This window comes from Cladophialophora carrionii (genome assembly GCF_000365165.1).
Source record: "Cladophialophora carrionii CBS 160.54 unplaced genomic scaffold supercont1.1, whole genome shotgun sequence".
In the NCBI taxonomy this organism is placed as follows: domain Eukaryota; kingdom Fungi; phylum Ascomycota; class Eurotiomycetes; order Chaetothyriales; family Herpotrichiellaceae; genus Cladophialophora; species Cladophialophora carrionii.
In genome coordinates this window covers 4,471,826-4,493,389 of record NW_008481816.1, presented here as the reverse complement: position 1 = coordinate 4,493,389, position 21,564 = coordinate 4,471,826, and the positions used below count along the sequence as shown (strand labels likewise).

The 21,564-nt window shown below is 54.6% G+C and overlaps 10 protein-coding genes across 10 annotated transcripts; 4 read left to right on the top strand and 6 right to left on the bottom strand.

Moving 5' to 3' along the window:
• Window positions 1–1,344: 1,344 nt before the first annotated feature.
• G647_01602 (uncharacterized protein) lies at window positions 1,345–4,050 on the top strand (the record flags this gene model as incomplete). The annotated part of the gene is made up of 2 exons (XM_008725001.1): window positions 1,345–1,727; window positions 1,782–4,050. The coding sequence occupies 2 exons, from the start codon at window positions 1,345–1,347 to the stop codon at window positions 4,048–4,050; spliced, it is 2,652 nt and encodes an 883-aa protein (XP_008723223.1).
• A 347-nt stretch (window positions 4,051–4,397) lies between these two features.
• On the bottom strand, window positions 4,398–4,841 carry G647_01601 (uncharacterized protein; the record flags this gene model as incomplete). Its single annotated transcript, XM_008725000.1, has 1 exon — window positions 4,398–4,841. The coding sequence occupies one exon, from the start codon at window positions 4,839–4,841 to the stop codon at window positions 4,398–4,400; it is 444 nt and encodes a 147-aa protein (XP_008723222.1).
• A 27-nt stretch (window positions 4,842–4,868) lies between these two features.
• G647_01600 (uncharacterized protein) lies at window positions 4,869–6,702 on the bottom strand (the record flags this gene model as incomplete). The annotated part of the gene is made up of 3 exons (XM_008724999.1): window positions 4,869–6,440; window positions 6,499–6,630; window positions 6,685–6,702. 3 exons carry the CDS (start codon window positions 6,700–6,702, stop codon window positions 4,869–4,871), a joined length of 1,722 nt encoding a protein of 573 aa, XP_008723221.1.
• Window positions 6,703–7,080: 378 nt separating this feature from the next.
• Window positions 7,081–9,068, top strand: G647_01599 (uncharacterized protein; the record flags this gene model as incomplete). Its single annotated transcript, XM_008724998.1, has 2 exons — window positions 7,081–7,126; window positions 7,189–9,068. 2 exons carry the CDS (start codon window positions 7,081–7,083, stop codon window positions 9,066–9,068), a joined length of 1,926 nt encoding a protein of 641 aa, XP_008723220.1.
• Window positions 9,069–9,528: 460 nt separating this feature from the next.
• On the bottom strand, window positions 9,529–10,360 carry G647_01598 (GTP-binding protein ypt5; the record flags this gene model as incomplete). Its single annotated transcript, XM_008724997.1, has 4 exons — window positions 9,529–9,876; window positions 9,933–10,151; window positions 10,216–10,235; window positions 10,288–10,360. 4 exons carry the CDS (start codon window positions 10,358–10,360, stop codon window positions 9,529–9,531), a joined length of 660 nt encoding a protein of 219 aa, XP_008723219.1.
• A 339-nt stretch (window positions 10,361–10,699) lies between these two features.
• Window positions 10,700–12,826, top strand: G647_01597 (uncharacterized protein; the record flags this gene model as incomplete). Its single annotated transcript, XM_008724996.1, has 1 exon — window positions 10,700–12,826. One exon carries the CDS (start codon window positions 10,700–10,702, stop codon window positions 12,824–12,826), a length of 2,127 nt encoding a protein of 708 aa, XP_008723218.1.
• Window positions 12,827–14,032: 1,206 nt separating this feature from the next.
• Window positions 14,033–14,725, bottom strand: G647_01596 (uncharacterized protein; the record flags this gene model as incomplete). The annotated part of the gene is made up of 1 exon (XM_008724995.1): window positions 14,033–14,725. One exon carries the CDS (start codon window positions 14,723–14,725, stop codon window positions 14,033–14,035), a length of 693 nt encoding a protein of 230 aa, XP_008723217.1.
• Window positions 14,726–15,970: 1,245 nt separating this feature from the next.
• G647_01595 (uncharacterized protein) lies at window positions 15,971–16,667 on the bottom strand (the record flags this gene model as incomplete). Its single annotated transcript, XM_008724994.1, has 2 exons — window positions 15,971–16,439; window positions 16,522–16,667. The coding sequence occupies 2 exons, from the start codon at window positions 16,665–16,667 to the stop codon at window positions 15,971–15,973; spliced, it is 615 nt and encodes a 204-aa protein (XP_008723216.1).
• A 37-nt stretch (window positions 16,668–16,704) lies between these two features.
• G647_01594 (uncharacterized protein) lies at window positions 16,705–17,967 on the bottom strand (the record flags this gene model as incomplete). Its single annotated transcript, XM_008724993.1, has 1 exon — window positions 16,705–17,967. The coding sequence occupies one exon, from the start codon at window positions 17,965–17,967 to the stop codon at window positions 16,705–16,707; it is 1,263 nt and encodes a 420-aa protein (XP_008723215.1).
• A 1,024-nt stretch (window positions 17,968–18,991) lies between these two features.
• On the top strand, window positions 18,992–21,503 carry G647_01593 (elongation factor G, mitochondrial; the record flags this gene model as incomplete). The annotated part of the gene is made up of 3 exons (XM_008724992.1): window positions 18,992–19,209; window positions 19,258–19,369; window positions 19,422–21,503. 3 exons carry the CDS (start codon window positions 18,992–18,994, stop codon window positions 21,501–21,503), a joined length of 2,412 nt encoding a protein of 803 aa, XP_008723214.1.
• Window positions 21,504–21,564: the final 61 nt, after the last annotated feature.

Below are 21,564 nucleotides of genomic sequence, written 5' to 3'. Positions count from 1 at the left end.
AGTCAACGAGAGAGCCCGGGGGTGGAAAACGAATGATATCGAACGAGAGAATGTGCCTAAAGCGAATGGAAGTAGACAGAGTATTGAAAGCTTCGAAAGCTGCCAGACTCAATGTCAAGTAAGAGCAGGGGAAGAGAGAATCCAGGCGCCGAGTGCCAGACTTGCCGTCATTATTGGAAGCCTGTTCGGATAATGAGATGGCCAGGCGAGCTCGTCTTCAGCCTGGTACCCAGTACTCGTCGTACTCGTGCCATGGTTCTCACGCCACATGGCAATGGCGCCGTTCATCGCATCCGGCGTTGGGACGTTGAGGGCAACTGGATATGCAGGTCGGTGACGTTCCTGGCTTTCCATTAACGGAGCCCCGCCAGATGGAGATGGTGGCGTGCCAATCAATGACAGGATCAGCTATTCAAAAGGAAGCTCGCATTCGGGGCCTTTTCCCGATAGCAACTAGGCTCGTTGAAGCGGGAAGGTCGATGTGGAAGATCAAAAGCGGGCAGCAGTGAGCCGACAGTGAGAGCACAGTGAGAGCACAGTGAAGACGGAGTGAGGGAGCAATGAGCGTTGACGTTGAACCTGGAGGTTGTTTCCGCTGGAGGTGGAGCCCGCCCCAGCCCCGATGCCCGGCAGCGCTTGTCCTCTTCGGGGTTAACGTGTCTCCAAAACCGGTTTGTCGTTGGTGACGGCATAAGCGTCCCGCACGGCCTTGTCTAGCCTCGACACTTGTCTCTGCTCCCCCATGTCCTTGACGACTGAGGTGTTCGCTTCGACGCAAATCATGACAGGTTTTGTGCTTCTCGATAACGGGATGTCCATAGCCCAACGTTCTGCTTTCCCAGTTACGGCCACGATTGTCCCTGATTCATGCGCGGTTTCGCCTGGCTCACGGCTTGGGCCAGGGTCTACCCTTCGATTGCCTGACAGCAGACGCGCCATTCAGCCGCTATCATCATCGTCACCAAGACTCGGACTTCCAATACTCACTCCCACGATTACTATGACGCACCGAGCCAGAATGGATGTTCCCCCTTGTCGTGTCGGTTCACTGCAACCACAGGACCCTGCGCCTGCACATCGCGACCAGAAGCACGATCTTACCAATGACCTGAGAGCTCAATACACTGAGGTAGTGATTGCCGCTCAGGTGGCAAAATCTGGTCCAGATGATAGTCAGTAAGTATCAACACGAGGTTTGTCTCAGAACACACGGTTCTATCTCCCTGGAACCTTGAATGTTGTATAGTGCCTACACGCAAGCAATTGTTCGCCTTTTTCAGCGCTCAGATCGTGCAATATTTCAGCACTTAGGCATGACCGTCGCAGCCCCCAGATGACACCACGATGGTCGCATATTTGGAGTCTATAGTGCTCGTTGGGTTGTTGACCGCAACTGCACGAAGCATTTCAGTTGAGCAAAACTACACAATATGTAACTGGGCTCGCTTGAGGGCTGGAGTGGTACGAGATGCTGTTTACCTCGATGGTGGTCTCCTTTGGTGGCAGACTGCCTTCGCAGATGGAACTGCACCCGTCGTGAGCAGCGACGGGAACGTCGATGGGGATATGTTTGTGCTGAACTTTTCGACGCCTTTTGATACTGCCAAGACTAATGTATCGGGCCTGTTGAATCGGATGGCAAAAGCGGGAGGGGCAGGAAACAATATCGCGCCTAACTACGTGGATGGAACTATGTTCACTAATGATGGGGAATTATATTTATACGGGTGAGTTGGGTCCAGAAACGTTGGGTTTCAAGGTTGACTGAAAAACCTCGACAGGGGCCTACCTCGCCTGACCGACTCTGCCTCGCCGCAAAGCGAAGAGAGCATCCTTGGCTACGAGGCCTACCAGTATGGTCCGAACAGGGCTAGCTGGAGTCCTGGCTTCTACCAAGGGACTCTTCCCGATGGGGTTACAAGATACATAACCAACGGCGCAGGAGTGTCTGCTCCGAGTGAAAACCTGGGATTCTACTTCAGCGGAATGCGATCGCCGTCATGGGGACCAATTTACTACGAAGACTCCTCAGCGAATGTGACCGCAAACACTCTTATTGAAGTCGACATGTCCGAAATGAGAAGCGAGAAATGGACGAACAACACGCTTCCTGACAACATCCCGCCGCGCGCAAACGCCGAGTTGGCGTGGATACCTGTGGGCGAGCAAGGCGTACTCGTGGCAATTGGTGGAGTCACCGCCCCGGAAGAGATATGGCCAATGGGTCTGAACGATTCACAAAGTTCTGAAAGTGAAGCGCAAAGTCCAGGACTCATGACCTCTATTCCCGTCTACGATATCGCTTCAAACACCTGGTATCTGCAGAACACCACCGGTCAGGCCCCGGGCCAGCTGACAGAGTTCTGCTCTGTCGTTGCGACAGCAAAAGACTCGTCGTCGTTTAACGTCTACATCTACGGCGGCTATGACGGCCTGAACGCCGCTGATGAACCATCCGACGACGTCTGGGTCCTCTCACTCCCAGCTTTCCAATGGATCAAGGCATACAGCGGCACTAAATCTCACGGGCGCTCAGGCCATCAGTGTGTCACTCCATACCCGGATCAGATGTTCGTCATTGGCGGTGTTCACCAAAACCAAGCCAACTGCGTCGAAGGCGGAATTGTCCAGATCTTCAACCTCAATACACTCGAGTTCCAAGATACTTATGACCCCGAGACGTGGTCGGAGTACGAAGTACCCGGTGTCGTGTCCCAAGCAATTGGAGGCAATGGTGCCTCCACAAAACGCGCCGCTACCCTGGATGGCGAATTGGCGTCCATCTTTGCCAAACCCTACTCCAAAACAATCACGCATTATTACCCATACCCTGTCAACGGCTCATCCGACGGCTCCTCTGGAGGCAGTGGAGGCTCGGGCGTCAGCAAAGGCGCCATCATTGGCATCAGCGTCGCCGCCGCCGTGATCGGTCTCCTATTAATCGTCCTCATCATCCTGCTCGTCCGCCGCCGCAGCATCATCCGCAGCGGCTCCTCCGACAAGTCATCCCATTCGAGCAACAGCCGGATCTCCCGTTGGCTCAACGGCGCCTCCTGCGCAACAGCAGGTCAAAAACGTCCTTCACCCCAGCAATGGCAATCCACGCAGAGCTCCCGACAAGAAGTCCAGCAAATCGGCCCCTATGCCTCCCTACCGGACGAGTCAACCCCTCCTCTGCAACCTGTCCGCCACGAAATGGCCAACACGACCGAACGGCCCAAGCCCCCGTTCGAACTGGCGACGGATTACAACAACCTAGACCATCCCCGCCACTCCGGCATTGTCGACTACGCCTACAACACCAACTACGGCCACACGCATTCCAACTCCAACTCGACCTCGAACTCGAACCCAACCTCGGACGAAACCTCCGCGTCCGCCAACCGTCCCTCCCCACCGAGTAACAACAGCCCGTCCCCCGCCATGGGCACAGGCGCCTCCCCGCTACGCAACATGCGCTTCCCGCCCGCCGGGCCCGCAAGCGACATCTCCCCTCCCAGCCAAGAAACCTCGAATTCCACCTCGTCGAACTACTCCTCCACCGGCACGTCCGAGACCCTGGCGTGGCCCCTGCCCGGCTCGCAGAACACATGGCGCGGAACTCGCGGCTCGAGACCAGCCAACGGCAACAACAACAACAACGCCGCGGGCCTCGGCCCAAGAAACCCGTTCGAGCGCGAACACGAGCGCGACCGTGACCGCGACCGAAACAGCGAGAGTTCCTCAGTCCAGCCGATCATGGAGGAGCAGGAACCTGACTCGCCGCACTATGCTCGCGGGTACCCCTTTGCGAACAATGCTCATGCTCATGCCCATGCTCAGGAGCTACCGACCGAGAGAGACGCGGACCAGGACAGGCGGTTCTCGTATCAGCATGGCAATGAGAGCGCGAGTAGTGGGATAGGCACGCTGCCTAGTCCCGTCGTGACGAATGAGGGGGCCATGTTGCCGCCGCAGGATGAGGGCACGAGGCGAAGTCTGTTTGAGACGATCAGCCCGGTGAGTCCGACGGTGGCGAGGAATTGGCATGGCCATGAGAGGCGAGGCTGAGATGATGGTTACGATGAAGAGACGAGCGAATAAAGTGTACGTATTCAGCCTGGATATCCAGACTTAGGTTGGGGCGTCTATAATCTTTTATGTATATCTGAAGACAGGCGTGCGTTTGGCCTTGTGAATTGTACTCTTTCGTGTATAAAAATGCATGATGAGGGCTTGACGATGCAGAAACACACTGCTTGTGAACAGACAAGTCGATTACTCCGAATTCTGTTGTAACAATTGTAGCTCGTAACGAAGGGGCCGGCGAGGCTCAAGTTCCTTTCTAACAGAACAAAGTTTTGAAATGGTACTGCTGTATGAGTGTGTTAATTGATGATCTCGCCCTCAACCCTCGGTCACGAGGTCCGCCGGCGCTTTGTGGCCGGCTCTGTTTCTGGCAGTCTCCGAGCAGTCCCCTTGTTGTTCCCATTCGAGGACGTCTCTACCGTCCATTCCTCGTCTTGAGGAACTCCAACGTCGCGCTCCACATCATGTGGATCTACATTGTGCGCCCACTCTAGTATGGAACTTCTGAGCCGCCGCAGAGGAACCGTCATCAGGGCCGCATTGACACTGTTTCCGGGCGCAAGGTCGAAAGGATACCCATCGGGTAGCAGCACATCAACTGCCTTGAGCAGCTCGACTCGCTCATGTTCATTGTACAGGTGCGCCACCCTCCGGAGGAGCTGTGGGACGTCGATAACTCGGTTCTTGAAGTCCTCAGTTATGGCCAAGATCGTTCTGTACACGTCTGGCTCGTCCGCGAATGATGGTTCGATATTTGCCACGTACGAATGCATGGCTTCGATGAATGGTTGCTCTGGCCACTAACCGCGTCTCGTATCACCAGGGGCCGATATAGGAAGTCCTTCGGGATTTGTAACACCAGGACCCTTGGTACTTTCCAGAACCTCCAGAAAGCCACCCACAAGGTGCAGACTCCCTGTGACAAAAGCAGTGATCACCGGTTCTTGGTCAGATGAAATTTTCGATTCCTCTTCGCTCGCGTTCTGCGTCTGCTCCTTTGCGCTCGAGGGGCTCATCTCATGTGGTTGCGAGATCTTGGTCCTCTCCCCAGTTGGAGTTGTCCGCTCTGCATTCTCATCTCCCCTTTGTTGATAGAGCCTTGCCAAATCTCGGACTATTTCTACTGCTTCTTCGATCGCGCGCACGACTTCGACCTTGGCCGTAGGGTCTATCTTGGCCCATGTCTCAGCCAGACGGCGCTGAACTGTCAAACCCTGAACATCTGACGCGTTCGAGTTAACGAAGACCAGATCCGGCTTGAAGCCGCTTTCTTTGAAGGTCGTGTTAGTACAGAAGATGACGTGGGTAAAAGGCCGTGAATCGTCCAGAGCCTTGGAAAGCGTGGTGAACAGTTCCTCTGCAAAGGCGTTTGCATCCCTGGTCTGCTGATTGAAGATCAAGACGCGGGGTGGTGGATGTAGAGGTTCCGATGATCCGTGGGTCGGTAGTGATTTCGTGACGAGTTGAGACGCAAACCACTCGCCAGCCAGCCTAATACTTTCCAGTGTGTGCGCACCATCGACATACCATTTGATCCCTCTCTCCGTTCTAGTATCACATCGTCCGGGCCACCGAACATTTTGCAGGCCGTTTCTCACCTTCAGAAAAAACTCACGATCGTGCGACTTGAATCCTTGATCGCGAAGCCACTTCCATGCAACCTCAAGCGCGAGAGTGGCATTGATTTTCTGGAACTCTCCTTGGAGCCCAAGCTTGTAATCTCCAGTCTCGATCTTCGGCATCGGCTTGACATACTCGAGGTGGCACCCTTTCTCCCTTGCCACTTTCTCCATAACCTCTTTCGCCTCCTGCGGCTGGCTGACAGGCGTGAAGCAATGGACGCCGTTCTTCATGATACCGGCTTTGTGCCAAGCAATCTGGCCAATGGTATCACCAAGCATACCGACATGGTCAATTCCCAGGCTTGTGATTGCCGTTACCACCGGAGATTCCAGGACGTTTGTGCTGTCGTAGGCGCCACCTATGCCGCATTCGATTACTGCAACATCGATTTTCTCGCTGATGTAGGTGTGAAAGGCCATCAGGGTCAAATACCTAAAATAAACAGGTTTGGCCTTCGTCGACACCGGATCTTCCCCTGCATCTCTTGCAGCATTCTCGAGGCGGTCCCAAACCTCGAAGAAATACTTTGCAAACAATTCCTCAGACAACGGCTCGCCATTGATCTGGATCCGTTCCCGAACAGATGTCAAATGTGGGGAGGTGAACAGTCCAACTTTTGACAAAGGTCTAAAACCGGGCTCATCGCAATCAATGAACTGTGTGAGGATCGAAGAGGTGAAGGCGGCCGTGGATCCCTTGCCCTTTGTCCCGGCGATGTGTATAGCATTCAAGGCATCGAAATCTGAGGGCTGCGGGAGGCCGAGTTAGAGCAAAAAGCAATGTACCGCAGCCTCGAAGGGTTCAGACCTTGTATCCGATCCTGCGGCACCAGTCGATCATTTCAGGAATGGCTTGTTCGTTCAACGATCGCCCCGACTTACGGATGGCGTCGACAATAGCGAAATTGGACTGAAGGGTGTTGAGCGAATTCACGGCATCCTAGAACCCTGTCAGAGTGTTCCACGTGAAATTCTTCTGGGCCGGGAGACTTACATTGTATGTGCGTGACATGGCCGGGGTCGTCGTCGACATTCCACGGACGACGATTCTGACCTGAGCAGAGGCTCTGAGAATCCATCTCTGCATTTCAGGACAGGCATGACTGGGAGCTGACTTACTGCAAACGTTCTACACCAAGGTGAAGGTCTGATAAGATTCGCGTGAGTATGCACCTGCGCGGACGTAAACTTTGCTGTAACGTAATGCTACGGGAGGAATATGTGCAGCAAGGCGTACATCTAGGCGCCGTCGTATGACTGTCATCGAGGTATGTGAACGGGGAGTCAGAACTCTAATCATGCCATGAAGTGAGAAACCGAATGTGAGAGGCGGCCTTTCCCAGCCCGAGTCTGTTATGTGATGGAATAGTTTCGCATAGTGGAAGTCGCCATGGGTCAGTCGCACTCGTCAGAGCCGCCAAAGGAGGTTCCCATCGGTAAGTCGATCGTATCAATGACCGGAAGAGCGGGTTGGCCTGATACTGGGAACTTCATCCAGAGCATCTGAGCCACGAGCTGGCACTTCGCTTCGCCAGCAAATGCTACACGCATTTGGAGATAGCTCACTACAAGGACAACTTCAAGACGCTTGCAGACCACCAGGAAGATGTGGAATACTGGAAGGAAGACACATTATGTCGCTTCCTGGCCCTGCCAGAACCTCTCAAAGCAGGCCCTGTGCTCTACCACATGTGCAGCTACCTTGGGGCGTTTCCATTCCCGAGTCTGGCGCCGTGCATACTGACCCGAGAAGCCATGCTCAAGGTCATCACCATCATGACAGGTAGGTACAAGAAGGTCTTGAGGCGTGGTGACCAGGACAAGGTCAAGCTCTTGTTCCGGAGTCTGGCTGTCTTCGATCGCCGGTCTAGTATGCCTCCGCCAAAGGAGCAACCCACCATGGAAGATGTTGTCAAGGACCAACTACCGGACGAGATGCTGAAAGAGCGAGAAGTCGAGGAAGGCGTCCGCTCGCACGTTGCTGGTTTCGCGATTGACGAGCCGCTGAATGATGACGAGGACGAAGATGATGATGACCTTGCCCTGGCAGCGCTGGATGCTCTTGATGCCATTGAAGTCTTCCAACATGATCAGAAGACCGACCGGAAGATCAACCGCGCAATAATCCCAGCACAGAACCTCAAGAACCTGGTCATGCTCTTGCTCCTCATCGCAGGCATCGAGCCATTGACGCCCCTCGGCGTATATGGCGAGAGCCTGGCCCAGAAAGAGCGGTTCCAAGGCCTCAGCGACTCAGCAGATGCCATTGTAGCAGCCTTCGACCCAGACTCGCGTGGCGAAGGCATCCGATATTCGAATTTTGTGAAAACCATCACAACCACGTTACCGGATCTCTTCGTCCCGTTCAGCGCCTTGTTCGAGCACTTCCTTTTCAGCAAAAACATCAACCTCAATAAACACCGCGACGCGGCCGTCCAACCCACGCCCGATACCCTCGAGATGAGACCATCTCCAATATACAAGTCACCAGAAGATACCACCTTCAGCACCATCCTCACCGACACGCTCCTGTCCCAGCTCTCCATGTCCCTGAAACTGTCCACCTCTCCTACTTCGTCAAGTCCGTCGCTGCAAAACATCTTCTCCTCCAACGCCCGCTTCAATCAACTGTATTCGACCTCGTCGCACGGGACGTCTCTCTCCTCCTTTCACCGCCAGGTCCTCTCCTGGACATCCAGCACCATCGTGCTCATCAGCGGCGCAAATGACAACAAACCCATCCTTCTCGGTGGCTACTTCGCCGAACCATGGCGCGAGAAACCCACCGCCCTCACCCCCGAATCGCCTGCACGGTTCTCCACGCTGTTCCAACTCCTCCCCCGCCACGCGGTTTTCCCAGCAAACATCTACAACCGCACCATCCCGCCTTCGTATTTCAACTCAAAAACAGGTATCGCCTTAGGTTGCATGATCCCTCCTCCGACCTCGCGCACCGGTCCACCACCGCCACCGATTCTAGGCCCCGTGAGCATCCTCCTCGACGGAGACATGGAATCCGTGACATTCAACCACGACGGCTCTTCCGGCTCCGGTGCATTCGTGACCGATCCCGGTCTGGAGGTGGCGCAGACTCACCACTCCGACACTGTCCAAGCCAAGAAAATCACATTCGACCTGGACACGCTGGAAGCCTGGGGCGTATCCTTCCCGCTGGCGGCCCGCTCGGGATCCACCGCTGGGGAGGAGGAGGACGATGAAATCACAAAGCAGAGGAAGAGACTCAAATGGGAAGAAGACGAGGCTGCAAGGCGGAGGGGCGTGAATTTCGGGGGGGACAAGGACGGGGCGAGGGCGTTGTTGGAGATGGCCGGCCTGGTAGGCGACAAGGCTGGCCATAGGAGCGGAGGGAGCGTATGAAGGAGAGATCTGGGGAGAAGGGAGGGCTATTGAGGGGCACAAAGTGCACGGAACGGAGCAATTGGTGGTTTCTAGGCATTAAGATGTTTCTGGTCAATAGGACGAAAGCCGGACCGCCCGGCGTGCTGATACCTGCTCTCACAAACGCCTGTGGTTCTCCCCGGCATACTATATCACAGTGACAGAGAGTCTGATCGGGGGTGTCTGGGTTTAGTCGGCCACGTGTGGACTGACTCTCTTTGAATGAAATCTGGGGTTCTTCCGTAGCATTCTTCCCTCAGACGGCCCTCGACCTTGACCATAGCGGACCGGCAGATGTCCTGACTTAGGCATTGCAGAAATCGAGCACACTTATCCAGCATCCTCCCGCAATCCCCGCCGTCCCTGCGCCTGCTAAACCCATACACGGAAAAGGAGACAAACTCGGAGCCGACGCCTCTTGCAGCAGACTGCTCAAAAATCAACACTGGCAATTTCCAGCAGCGCCGGCTTGGGTCGCCTCCGGTCTCAAGTCCACGCCCGGCCTGGGATTCGCCCTCAAATTCCTGGGCCCTGCCTGGTCCAGCGGCAACTTCTTGGCAATGGCAGTGAACAATTCTTTGACATTTGTCGAGGTCTTTGCGGAGGTCTCGAAGAACAAAAGGCCAGCTTCCTTTGCGTAGGCTTCCGCATCGGCCGTCTGGATGGCGCGCTTGTCGGGGTACTCGTTGACGACGTCGACTTTGTTACCGGCGAGGGCGATGATGATGTTCTCGTTGGCTTGTCGTTGGAGTTCTTTGACCCACGACTTGGCTTTATCTAGAGATGACTGGACATGCCGCTCATTAGCATCGCAGCATCTGCAAGGAGAGGAGTGTAGCGTACAGCTTGTGTGATATCGTAGACCACAACGGCACAGTTGGCATTCCGGTAGTACATCGGGGCCAGTGACTTGTATCGCTCTTGACCCGCGGTATCCCATATTTCGAACTTGACCGTCGTGTTCTCGTCTAACGATATTGTCTGTGTGAGGAAGGCGGCGCCAATGGTGGACTCGCGGTAGTCGTCGAATTGGTCCTTGACAAACCGCAGGACTAATGAGCTCTGAGGGCAGCGTTAGGATGGATGCGACGTGGTGGCAAGGCAGCGGAGTCGATGGAAACAATACCTTTCCTACAGCCGATTCACCTGGACTGCAATTAGCGGTGCGATATGGCAGGCAGAGTGGTCCTCAACATACCCAGAAGGACGAGCTTGAATTGAGCAAACCTGCCGCCTGCGCCTGGTCGGCCTACGGGAGCTCGAGCCGCCATATTGTGTCGTGCTGGCCTCGAGAAAGGCACCACTGAAGTGGACAAGTGTATTTATGAGTAAGAAAGGGTGGAATGCCGGATGTTGGGATGATGGGGTATCGGTGGTGGTATTGTCTCTACCTGGAGTTGAGTTGCAGGAGGGATGAATGATCTGGGCCAAGAAGATGACGATGGCCGCCAGTTACCGACACCGACGGACGCAGGCACAGGCACAAGCACAAGCAACAAGCACAGCCCACCGGCCTGCGTCACGCTCACAATAAAATCCCAGCACCCAGCTACCTTGTCAACAATGATATGATAGTGAAGATCGCGACAAAGACTCCGTAGGCTGTCATCATGGCCAACCTGCTCCCCTTCCGCGACATCAATGTCCACGCCTCCGCCAGTCACTATGCCTTTACATCACCCTCCAACTCGTCTGCGCCGACCCTCGTGGTCGAGAGGCCGTCCGGCGATATCCGGCTCAACAATGGCTCTCTGCTGGGCACGAAACGGGTCTCGAGCATTGCCGGCATTCTGGGCATCATCAAGCTGAAGCTGGACAAGTACATTCTGGTCATCACAAAGGCGCAGCCCATGGGAAGACTCCGCGGACACATGGTGTACAAGGTCGTTGCTACAGAGTTCCTGCCCCTGCGAGAGCGACCGGTGCACGATCCCGACGAGGACACTTATCTTTCCTATCTCAAGTCCTTCCTCGCTTCTGGACCCATGTACTTCTCCTACTCGCTCGACATAACTTCCAGTTTCCAGCGACAGTCCAGCTCGGATCTCTCTCAGCCACTGTGGAAGAGAGCCGATGACCGCTTCTTCTACAACCGCTTCATCCAGACAGACCTGATTGACTTTCGGACGGGCGGCGGCGCGGCAGGTGGACTGCGCGGCCAACAGCAAGCTGGCGCCGACCCATACATCCTTCCTGTCATGTATGGCATGTTGCGCATTACTCCCGCCAAGGTCAAGAACACCGCCTTCACGTTCGCCCTCATCACCAGGCGATCCAGGTTCCGCGGAGGCACAAGATACTTGTCCCGTGGTATCGACGAGCAAGGGCACGTCTCCAATTACAACGAGACCGAGCAGATTGCCTTGTTGAATGACACTTCCGGCCCGACAGGCTATGCTGGCGGCCCGGGGGTTGCCAATGGAAAAGTGGGCGGCCAGCCTTCTGAAACACAGGTTCTTGCCTATCTCCAGACCCGAGGCAGCGTACCCGTGTACTGGGCCGAAATCAATGATCTTCACTACACACCCAAGCTGCAGATCCGTGGCGTGGAGTCTGCAGTCGATGCCGCGAGAAAGCACTTCGACGAGCAGATCAGAATCTATGGCGACAATTACCTGGTCAACCTAGTCAATCAACGAGGCAGAGAAGAGCGCGTCAAGAAGGCCTACGAGCAGGTGGTTCGAATCTTGGTCAACTCTCCAGAGGAGTCGGTCGAGGCCGACCGACGTACGGATGAGAAGTTCCGAGACATTGAAGCCCATGAGCCGCACCAGAGGATGGACAGACTACATTACGTCTACTTTGACTTTCACAATGAAACCAAAGGTCTCAAATGGCACCGGGCCGAGCTGTTGTTGGATGAACTGATGGACGGTCTAAAGAAGGGACAGTATTTCCGCGGTGTGGAAATGCCAGGAGATCCATCGGGCGCGCTTGAGGTCAGGAATCGGCAGACTGCCGTCGTGCGTACAAACTGCATGGATTGCCTAGACCGGACCAATGTGGTCCAGAGCATGCTCGGAAGATGGGCGCTGACCCAGCAATTCCAAGATGTTGGCATCCTGCAACCAGGCGAGCGTGCGCAAGATGACAGAGAGTTCGAATACCTCTTCCGCAACATATGGGCTGACAATGCGGATGTCGTCTCCAGATCGTATTCGGGGACCGGCGCCCTGAAGACCGACTTTACCCGTACCGGAAATCGAACGAAAGCCGGAGCTCTGCAGGATCTTCAGAACTCTTGCACGCGGTATATCCGGAACAACTTCCTGGATGGGCCTCGACAAGATGGCTTCGATCTCTTCTTGGGAACCTATCTGCCTTCAACGTATGGAGTGGGGTCGTCTTTGATGTTCACCGATCGGAGGCCACTCATCATCCAGGCTATTCCATATGTGCTGGCTGCTTCCTTGTTCATCGTCCTCGTCTCGATCTTGACGCGACGACCTCCAGAGGCGGCTATTTGGCCTCTCCGATTGTTTGTGATAGTGTGTCTCGTTGTGGCAGGTTGGTCATTCCAGTTCATCTATTCGCACGGGCTGTTATATGTCAACTGGCCGAAACTCAACACGCCATCTTTTGCAGCTGAAGGATTTTCGGACGCATTGTCGAAAGCTCACAAGGATCCGGTAGTTGGCCCGTTTATCGCCGCGGCGAGTGGCAAGGATAGAAGAGCCCGGAATATCAGCACGGCGAACATGGGATTCATGGAAGAAGGCAAGAAGAGGATAGAGTGACGGCGAGGCGAAGATGATGGTCTGTTGTGCTCTTAGGCTTGATCTTTTCGTAGACTTGTTCCTCCATAGAGATAATGTCCCTGAAGGACTGGCCAGTTCTTCCAGCGTGGTCCCAGTCATGAGGGGAAGATAGTAAGGGCTGTCGAATGGCTCGAAAGGACGCCTCTTTCATCCCATTCAGGACAATTGCCGGACGCCACCCCTGCCAGAGCCATCGGTGGTAGTCTGTAGCAGCAAGCCAAGTCATATATTGTATGTGTCTCCAGGGACGTTGAAGTCTCGCGCATCTGTGGCGGGAAAGACGGGACGGGGACGTGGAGGAGAGCACGTGACACGATTCGCTAGCCTGGCTTGGCAATGGCCCGTGCACCCACTTTCCTCATTCGCACTTTGGACTTTCCCGCTATTTTCGACCTTTTCGACCTCCTCGACGTTCTCTGTCATGAAATGCAGTAAATGCTCCCGCCTTCGCATGCGGTCAAACCTCCCATGCCGCGTCTCCAGCTGGCATGTTGTCTCTGTCTGATTCTCGTCAATGGATCACCATCCGTCCAGACGGGCTGAGCTTCAGCACAGCTGCTCCAGGCGTATCTATCGGCTGTGTACCTTAGTACAGCTTTTCCCTTCTTCATCAACTAGTCTCATCTCGTCCCTGCCACGCCCAGTTACACCCTCCATTATGCTCCGTGTCACTCCGTAGGCCCTATCTCGTCACGAAGAGCAGCCATGGATCCTCAGGTTGCCGGTCATATCACGGGGCAAGCTGATCTCTACTTTTGTGCGTTTTGTTCTCCGAACGTGTGCGGATCGTTTTCTTTACACGAGGATACTCTGAGCGTTCCAGGCCTGCCCTTCTAATCAAGCTTGTTTCGATTTCCCCTTTTTTCATCCATGATGGCCAGACAAGAAGTTCAAATCGGCGACTTAAGAGAGGGAGGCACCTTCGCGCTCTTCTCTCTCCTTTACGTCCTGCAACCATTTTGCAAAGAGACCCGCGGTAGTACAGATGGTCAAGATGGAGCGACAACCTACAAGCGAGCTCGACATGTTCGCTAGGAAAACGCGAGAGTTGATGAAGAGATCCGGCGTCATGCAGTGGTACTGTACAAGCAGACGTAGCTCTGACTTGCACTATTCCACCCTTCCTTCCACTTTCTTGGCCGTCAGAGCCATCCCTTCTTCTCCCGCCATTTTTTTTTTTTGGCTTCAAGCCGCTCCCTTCTCCTTGACAATAGCCAACAGAAAGCCATCAAACATGTCCGCCTCACGCCCCTTATGACCGCTCACGAAACTCACATGCGTCGCCTGCACGCCCTCCATCCCGCCCACCCTGTCGACCAAAGTCTCTGAGCCTCCGGTCTGCTGCAGCGCCGCCCTCACCACATTATCCACGTAAATACACCCGCCAGGCCTGACAAGTCGCACGGCCCACTCGAAATACTCAAACTGCAAATCCCAATCCGCGTCGATGAAAACGAGGTCAAATGGCGCCCGGGAGTCGCCCGCAAGTCTAGGCAACGTGTCCATGGCATCCCCCAATATGATGTCCACACTGTCGGCGTACCCGGCGTGCTGGACGTTCTCGACCGCCACGGCGCGATGATGCCCGTTGATCTCCAGCGAGGTGACGTGCGCGCCGGTGCTCGCGAACCAGATGGTCGAGTAGCCTCCCAGGGTGCCGATTTCGAGCACCCGCCGCGCCGAGATCAGCTGGGCTTGGATGGCCAGGTATTGACCCTGGAGCGGAGAGATGGTGATGGGGTGCAAACCCTGCGCAGCGGAGTTGGTGAGCGCGTGGGTGAGGGCATCGGCGAGAGGGGTGTTGTTCGGCAGGAGGGCCGTGTGGGCTTGCGAGTCGATCTGTTGGATGCGTTGGTACAGGGTCGTGGGGTTGGACATGATGGGTGAGGTTCGCGTGGTGTGGTGTGGTGCGGTATGTTATGCTGTATTGATCACGGGCGATGGATATCTCGTACAGTAGGTCGTGATGGTCGATGATGTTTCGGAGGTACCTCGAGGACAGGACAGAACAATACCTAGGTATACGTACCTTGTGTGGTGACTGCGCTCACAAGGCTGCGATGACTAGGGGCAGCCTGCTACAGTGCGAGTGTATGAAGAATGGCGGAGACTTCGCCTCTGCTCTATTAGACAGGATGGCCTCAGGTTCTATATATACTCCCACATTCCCTCCTTCAGCTTGAGCCTTAAATCCGCCTGAGACCGCGACTGCGACCATGACCGCGATATCAGCGATATGGCCGAGCCCGGGCCTGCTCGGGGATATCAATCAAGGCTGCGAATCATGTCTGCCGTGGAGAGTAGGATGGAGACATTAAAGTGCGACTACCCGCTACTGTATGTACTCCGCAGGAGGTACATTACCCGTACTAAGCAGCTTGTGCAGTACATCTTACCAATCAGAGCCCGTCCAGCGTACAGGAACCCCTTTTTGATCACCCCTTTGTGGGGGACTAGTAGCGGCCTAGGACACAGGCACACGTACGGAGTAGTCCCTCCCTCCTGGTCCTCAGTCCAAGATGCAGGATGCGTGATCACAATCATGGTGGAGGTGGATTGATTCATTGATTGACTGACAAGTCACCATTGCCTCGGACATGGATCATTGTCGCATGTGTCCATTCCCCCCTATGGTAGTTGGCACTGCAGTCTTAATCGTCCGCGGCACTAAACACTAGGTAGCTACCTGGTAGTTAAGTATAACTGCTACGCTACGCTCCGCAGGATAAAAGTAGAGACATCTCTGTCCATGACACTCGTCCCAACAGGAAACCAACTTTGTTTCTCATATCCGTGATGGAGGGCATCCGCAGATGCTGGTCCCAAACCAATCTCACGAACCCCGAGAACATCCATTTTATGCTGATGGCGTTCACATCGACGGCATCGAACCATGTCCATTGTCCCTTCTCATTCGAGCACAATATCCACTAGCTGTGTGTCTTCGCCCACCGCCTCACCGTGCTTGATGCCATGCACGTACGCTTCGCCAAGGAAAACAAAGTGTCCGGTCCGGAGTGGTCGCAGAACAAACGGCAGTAGGACAGCCCGCGAGGATCCACACCTCATCTCTGCCGCGCATGCTCGTCGGTCCAACCCCTAACAACCCGTGTGTCGTCCTCATCACCGTCTCCGGCCCGAGCACAAGTTGAATTCTCGTCGAAACTGTGCGAGAGCCTGCGACCAGTCGACGTATCTGGAGCCGGACGACGCGTGCTGGATTCTCACGAGCTCGTTGCTGACCGAGGAGCCATGGAATATCGAGCCCCCCGGCTCATCGTTGATCAGTTCGAGCCACGGCCTCGTAAGGGCCGTGAAGTAGCGGTCTGGCCAGTGCCAAAAGGATCGAGCGAGCGAGAGTTTCAGGCTCATTCGATGGAATTCTCTGAGCCACCATTTGATGTTGAGATAATTGCTCCATCGACTCCTAGGCGTTACTGCTCCCCTGATGGCTTCGCGGGCCAGCTCAGTGCAGATGTGTGACATGAATTCAGTGGCGCATTTAGGTGGCGTGGGGTGCTGCGTCATGTAGGTATCTGCAACGAGGGTCCGCATGAGGATATCCAATCTGCTGGTGTTGATGGTCCCGTTCCTATTGCACTTGAGTGTTAGAAAACGTCGAGATTCCTCGACATGTCATATTCGGCAAGTGACACGGGAATGGAGAAACTCACTGCGACTCGCTCATCGGATATGGCATAGGGAGTTCGTTGGCGACATCCGCCAGGCTGGACCAGAAGTGCGTCATATCGTCGACATCGGCTTGGACAGGATCAGCGGCCAATTGCTGCACAGTGTCAACCCGGGACCCTTTGGACATCAAGACACGGCGAATCGAGATCGCGACTGTCTGCTTGTCATTTCAGATCGCATGCTGCTTTCCACTTGCAGGATGAAGTCCGCCGTGAAAGAGGATCAGGCATACATTCGACAGAGTAGTCGGGAACCCAGGATGGCAGGCCGCTAACCTCGGTTGCGAAAGTGCCCTCATTGTGGGAAAGGAATGACAAATCCTCCCAAGCGCGCAGAAGTGATCTCGCTGTACGTGTAAACAGACGTTGTGCCGTCATGGAATCAGAATATTCGACTTCTCGCAGGTGAGGCTGTGTGTCAAACGGACGGTGGTTCTTCCTCGCAATTCCCAACAAGGTGTACACCCGATCTCGCGCGTCTTTGCTCTTACAGTAGCGGTGGTTCAGCAGAAGCGACGGTAGCGTCCAAGCCTTGCCAGTCACGACCATCCCGTTTCTGGCATGGAAGAGATGCCACGCGCTTTGACCGGCATGGATTTTGGCCTTCATCAATTTCTGGTAGACCGGAATATTCTCAAGCACCACATTGGCGACGGAGATCTGATCGGTATGGAGGAGCAGAAACCACCTGCTGTAAGTCAAGAAGGACAAGGCGGCCGAGACAGTCTCCCAAGTGTACACCCTCGTCCCGCAGATGAGAAAGATCTCCTTTGCAGCGACCATTTCCTGAATGATCCAGACTCGCTCGGAGAAGGGGCGACACAAAAAGGCCACAAGAGCGAGCCAATGCTGATAAGTCAGCGGCGAGATGTCGAGTTTCGATGGGTAAATCTCTGGCTTCCATAAGTCAGCCGCCGTGACGGCAGTGTACCTGTCGCGCGGGATCGTGGACAAGCTGTCAATGACGGTAAAAACATCAGGAGTTGTTTGGTCTTCCGGTCCTAGCCAGCCTAGTACCTTTTCTGCGGCTGCGAAGATCTCCCCCATCATCCTCACTTGAGCCGCCTTCTCCTTATGGTCTCCTTGATTGATACATATAGCGTCCGCAAATAGGTACTTTGACACAGATCGACCGAACCGGGACAGGTCCAGATCACGAAGCCTCAGTAGCGCCCTGTGCAGGTTCCCCTTGATGGGGATCTTTCGGCCACCACACAACAGATTGAACTTTGCTGTGTCTGTGAAGTTGCTGCTATCATCTATAAACTGTGAGAGTGGGTTTTCCCAGGTGTAAGACAACGCGTCAAAAGCTGGAGCATTGTGCAGGTCTGTAACGATCAGCCTGATGGTGATCGAGTCTTTCAACTCAGGCTGAAGTTCCAGGAGCTGGAACGACTGGCTGGTGGGCAAGGAAGAGTGTATATCCATATTTACGCAGTCAGTCGCTGCAAACATTCAGGGAGCATCGCCTTCAGAAGATCTCGGGACTGTAGAACAGGAGGGGGTGGCTTCAGAGAGTACACAGTTATACTCCATATGCAGAAAAGGAGTCTGGACTGCCAAGAGCTCGTCGCCTACTTCCTTGTCCGTGGCTGTGTTGGGCTGAGACTCAGGCGCCATCGAAACCTCTTCCTGAATTCCATATGGTCAAGTCTTGTGATTCTCGGAATGATGGCTGACGTTCTTCTTAACAGAATTTATTCCAAAAGCGAATGAGATATCGGCCGGAGTTGCTGCTCCGAAATGTGAATCGACACGGAAGACCAGTGAATAGACATGTCAGTTGCTTTCGGCGCTTGAATACCTCCTCATCTAACCTAGACAATACTTGAGCTGAAGACCAAATTCCCTGAATGATGCTTCGTTCTCGTCAAGTCGGCCTGTCCTCATGGTTCACTATCCATAGAGCGAATCCGGTGTGCTGGCCGACCTAGCGCAAGATAGGATACGACTTTGAGACGATGCCATGCTGGACGGCCAATATGATTTGTCGGGGGTGCTTTCGCAGTCACTTGGTCCTCGCGTGCGAGACGAACCCAAAGTCGTTGCATGGCGTCGCTTGATGCCCTGAGATGAAGGCAGTGTGAGGAAGTTCACGCAAGACAAGTCCCACGGGCTTTCTGCACTAGCCCAGAGAAGCCTCTGGAAAATCGGCAAATTAGAGCGCTCGGGTGCTCTTGCATTCGCTTTTCCATAGGAGAATCACTTGCGTCTGTGTGGCTTTGGCGAGAAAGGACTCTGTATCACTGTCGTTTTACCAGATGCTGGAGAGACGCGCAATTAACGAAGCCTTTTGACTAGCCAATCAAGTTTGGGGATCGGCGGCTCGGCCCCACCGGCGGCGCGGTTGAGCTGCAAAAAAAAGTTCCCCGTATTGATAGTAGCGAGCGTTCACTCGTACCTCAGATCTCAATCTGAGGCTAGAAGCCTAGACGTCGTTCCTTTCGTCAAGATGAGTGCGTCGCGAGCTATTGGAGGCTCTTCGAGGCTTCTCAGCACCGTCGTACGCTCGCAAAGCTCAGTTGCTGCGCGTCAATGGATTTGCCGGCGATGCGCGTCGACGGCTGTATTGCAGAACCTGTCCGCAGGCCACCGGTCGCAGGCAGTGCAATGGCCGCTAGATCGTCGGTGGCAGCAGAGACGAGGTGCTGCCGCCGCTGCAGCTGCCATGTGAGATCGATGGAAATGCTTGCTCAGCTTGTCGCTAACGCCGGACAGGCTCGAAGAAGCACAGGACGATCCCGACTCACTTTCTCAGGAGACCATTATTCACAACTTATCACCCGAAGAGGCCCACCGTCTCTCAAAAGTGAGGAACATTGGTATTGCGGTGAGTCGGCGCCTGCAGTTCTATGCACCTGAGCGTCTCCTGATCGCAGCAGGCACATATTGATTCCGGAAAAACAACGGCCACCGAAAGAGTTCTCTTCTACACAGGCCGGATAAATTCCATACATGAGGTCCGTGGCAAAGATGCAGTGGGTGCAAAGATGGACTCGATGGAACTCGAGAGGGAAAAGGGAATTACCATCCAGTCCGCAGCCACTCACTGCGACTGGGTCAGGAAAGAGAATGGCGTGGAAGAAAAGTACCACATCAACTTGATTGACACTCCCGGTCATATCGACTTCACAATCGAGGTGGAGCGTGCCCTCCGAGTACTTGACGGTGCCGTTATGATATTGTGCGCCGTGTCAGGCGTGCAGAGCCAAACCATTACCGTCGACCGACAGATGAGGAGATACAACGTCCCCCGGATCAGCTTCATCAACAAAATGGACAGAATGGGCGCCAATCCCTGGAAGCCCATTGAACAGATCAACAAGAAGCTCAAGATTGCTGCAGCTGCTGTGCAGGTGCCTATTGGTGCCGAAGATGATTTCCGCGGGCTGGTCGACCTGGTCACGATGAAAACAATGTACGCGGAAGGCGAGCACGGCGAGATCATTGTCACCAAGGACGAGATTCCTCCGGAGGTCAAAGATCTGGCTGAAGAGAAAAGGGCAAAGCTCATCGAAACGCTTGCTGATGTGGACGATGAAATTGCCAACTTGTTCCTAGACGAGCAGGAGCCGACGACGGAACAGCTCAAAGCTGCCATCCGAAGAGCCACCATCTCCCTCAAGTTCACCCCTGTCTTCATGGGATCCGCGCTTGCCGACAAATTCATCCAACCCATGCTGGACGGTGTTTGTGATTATCTGCCCAACCCATCTGAGGTTTCAAATACTGCCCTGGATCGAAGACAGAAGGAGGCTCCTGTCAAGCTCATCCCTTACAACTCGCTCCCTTTCGTTGGCCTGGCCTTCAAGCTCGAAGAATCCAACTTTGGTCAACTCACTTATATCCGCGTCTACCAAGGGAAGCTGAGGAAAGGGCTGAACGTCTTCAATGCTCGAACTGACAAGAAGGTCAAAATCCCACGTATCGTGCGCATGCACTCCAACGAAATGGAAGAAGTCTCTGAAGTCGGCGCGGGAGAAATCTGTGCCGTGTTTGGAGTCGACTGCGCATCAGGCGACACATTTACGGATGGTCAGTTGGGCTACAGCATGTCCAGCATGTACGTGCCTGAGCCCGTCATCTCGCTCAGCATCAAGCCCAAGAACAACAAAGACCTGCAAAACTTCTCCAAAGCCATTGCACGGTTCCAGCGCGAAGATCCCACTTTCCGAGTCCACTTCGATAACGAAAGCGAGCAAACCATCATCTCAGGTATGGGTGAGCTGCATCTCGAAGTATACGTCGAGCGGATGCGTCGAGAATACAAGGTTGAATGTGAAACTGGCGCGCCCCGTGTCGCCTACCGGGAGACCATCACGAAACATGTCGACTTCAACCATCTCCTGAAGAAACAAACCGGTGGTGCAGGTGATTATGCGCGCGTGGCGGGCTACATGGAACCCAAGGGTAATCTCGAGGGCAACCACTTCGAAGAGCACATCATTGGTGGCGCCATTTCTGAAAAGTTCTTGTTTGCTTGTGAGAAGGGTTTCCATCTATCATGCGAGAAAGGCCCCTTGATCGGACACAAGGTTCTCGGTGCAACTATGGTCATTAACGACGGTGCAACTCACATGACGGATTCCAGCGAAATGGCCTTCAAGAACGCCACGCAGCAGGCCTTCCGCAAGGCCTTCATTGAAGCCGAGCCTGTCGTGCTCGAGCCGCTGATGAAGACGGTTGTGACTGCCCCGACCGAGTTCCAGGGCAATGTCGTCGGCCTGTTGCAGAAACGTAATGCCACCATCACTGATACTGAAGTCGGCGTCGATGACTTCACCGTCTGGGCAGATGCGAGTCTGCAAGGCATGTTTGGGTTTAGCGGCAATCTGAGAGCTGCGACCCAGGGCAAAGGCGAATTTAGCATGGAGTTCAGCCACTATGAGCGAGCACCGATGCAGCTGCAGAAGGAACTGCAGAACGAGTACCTGAAAGCACAGGCCGAGCGGAGCAAGAAATGAGAAGGCGGCGCTCCGCCACGATTCCAACCTGCTGATCTTGACCTGCTAAGGAATGGGCGAC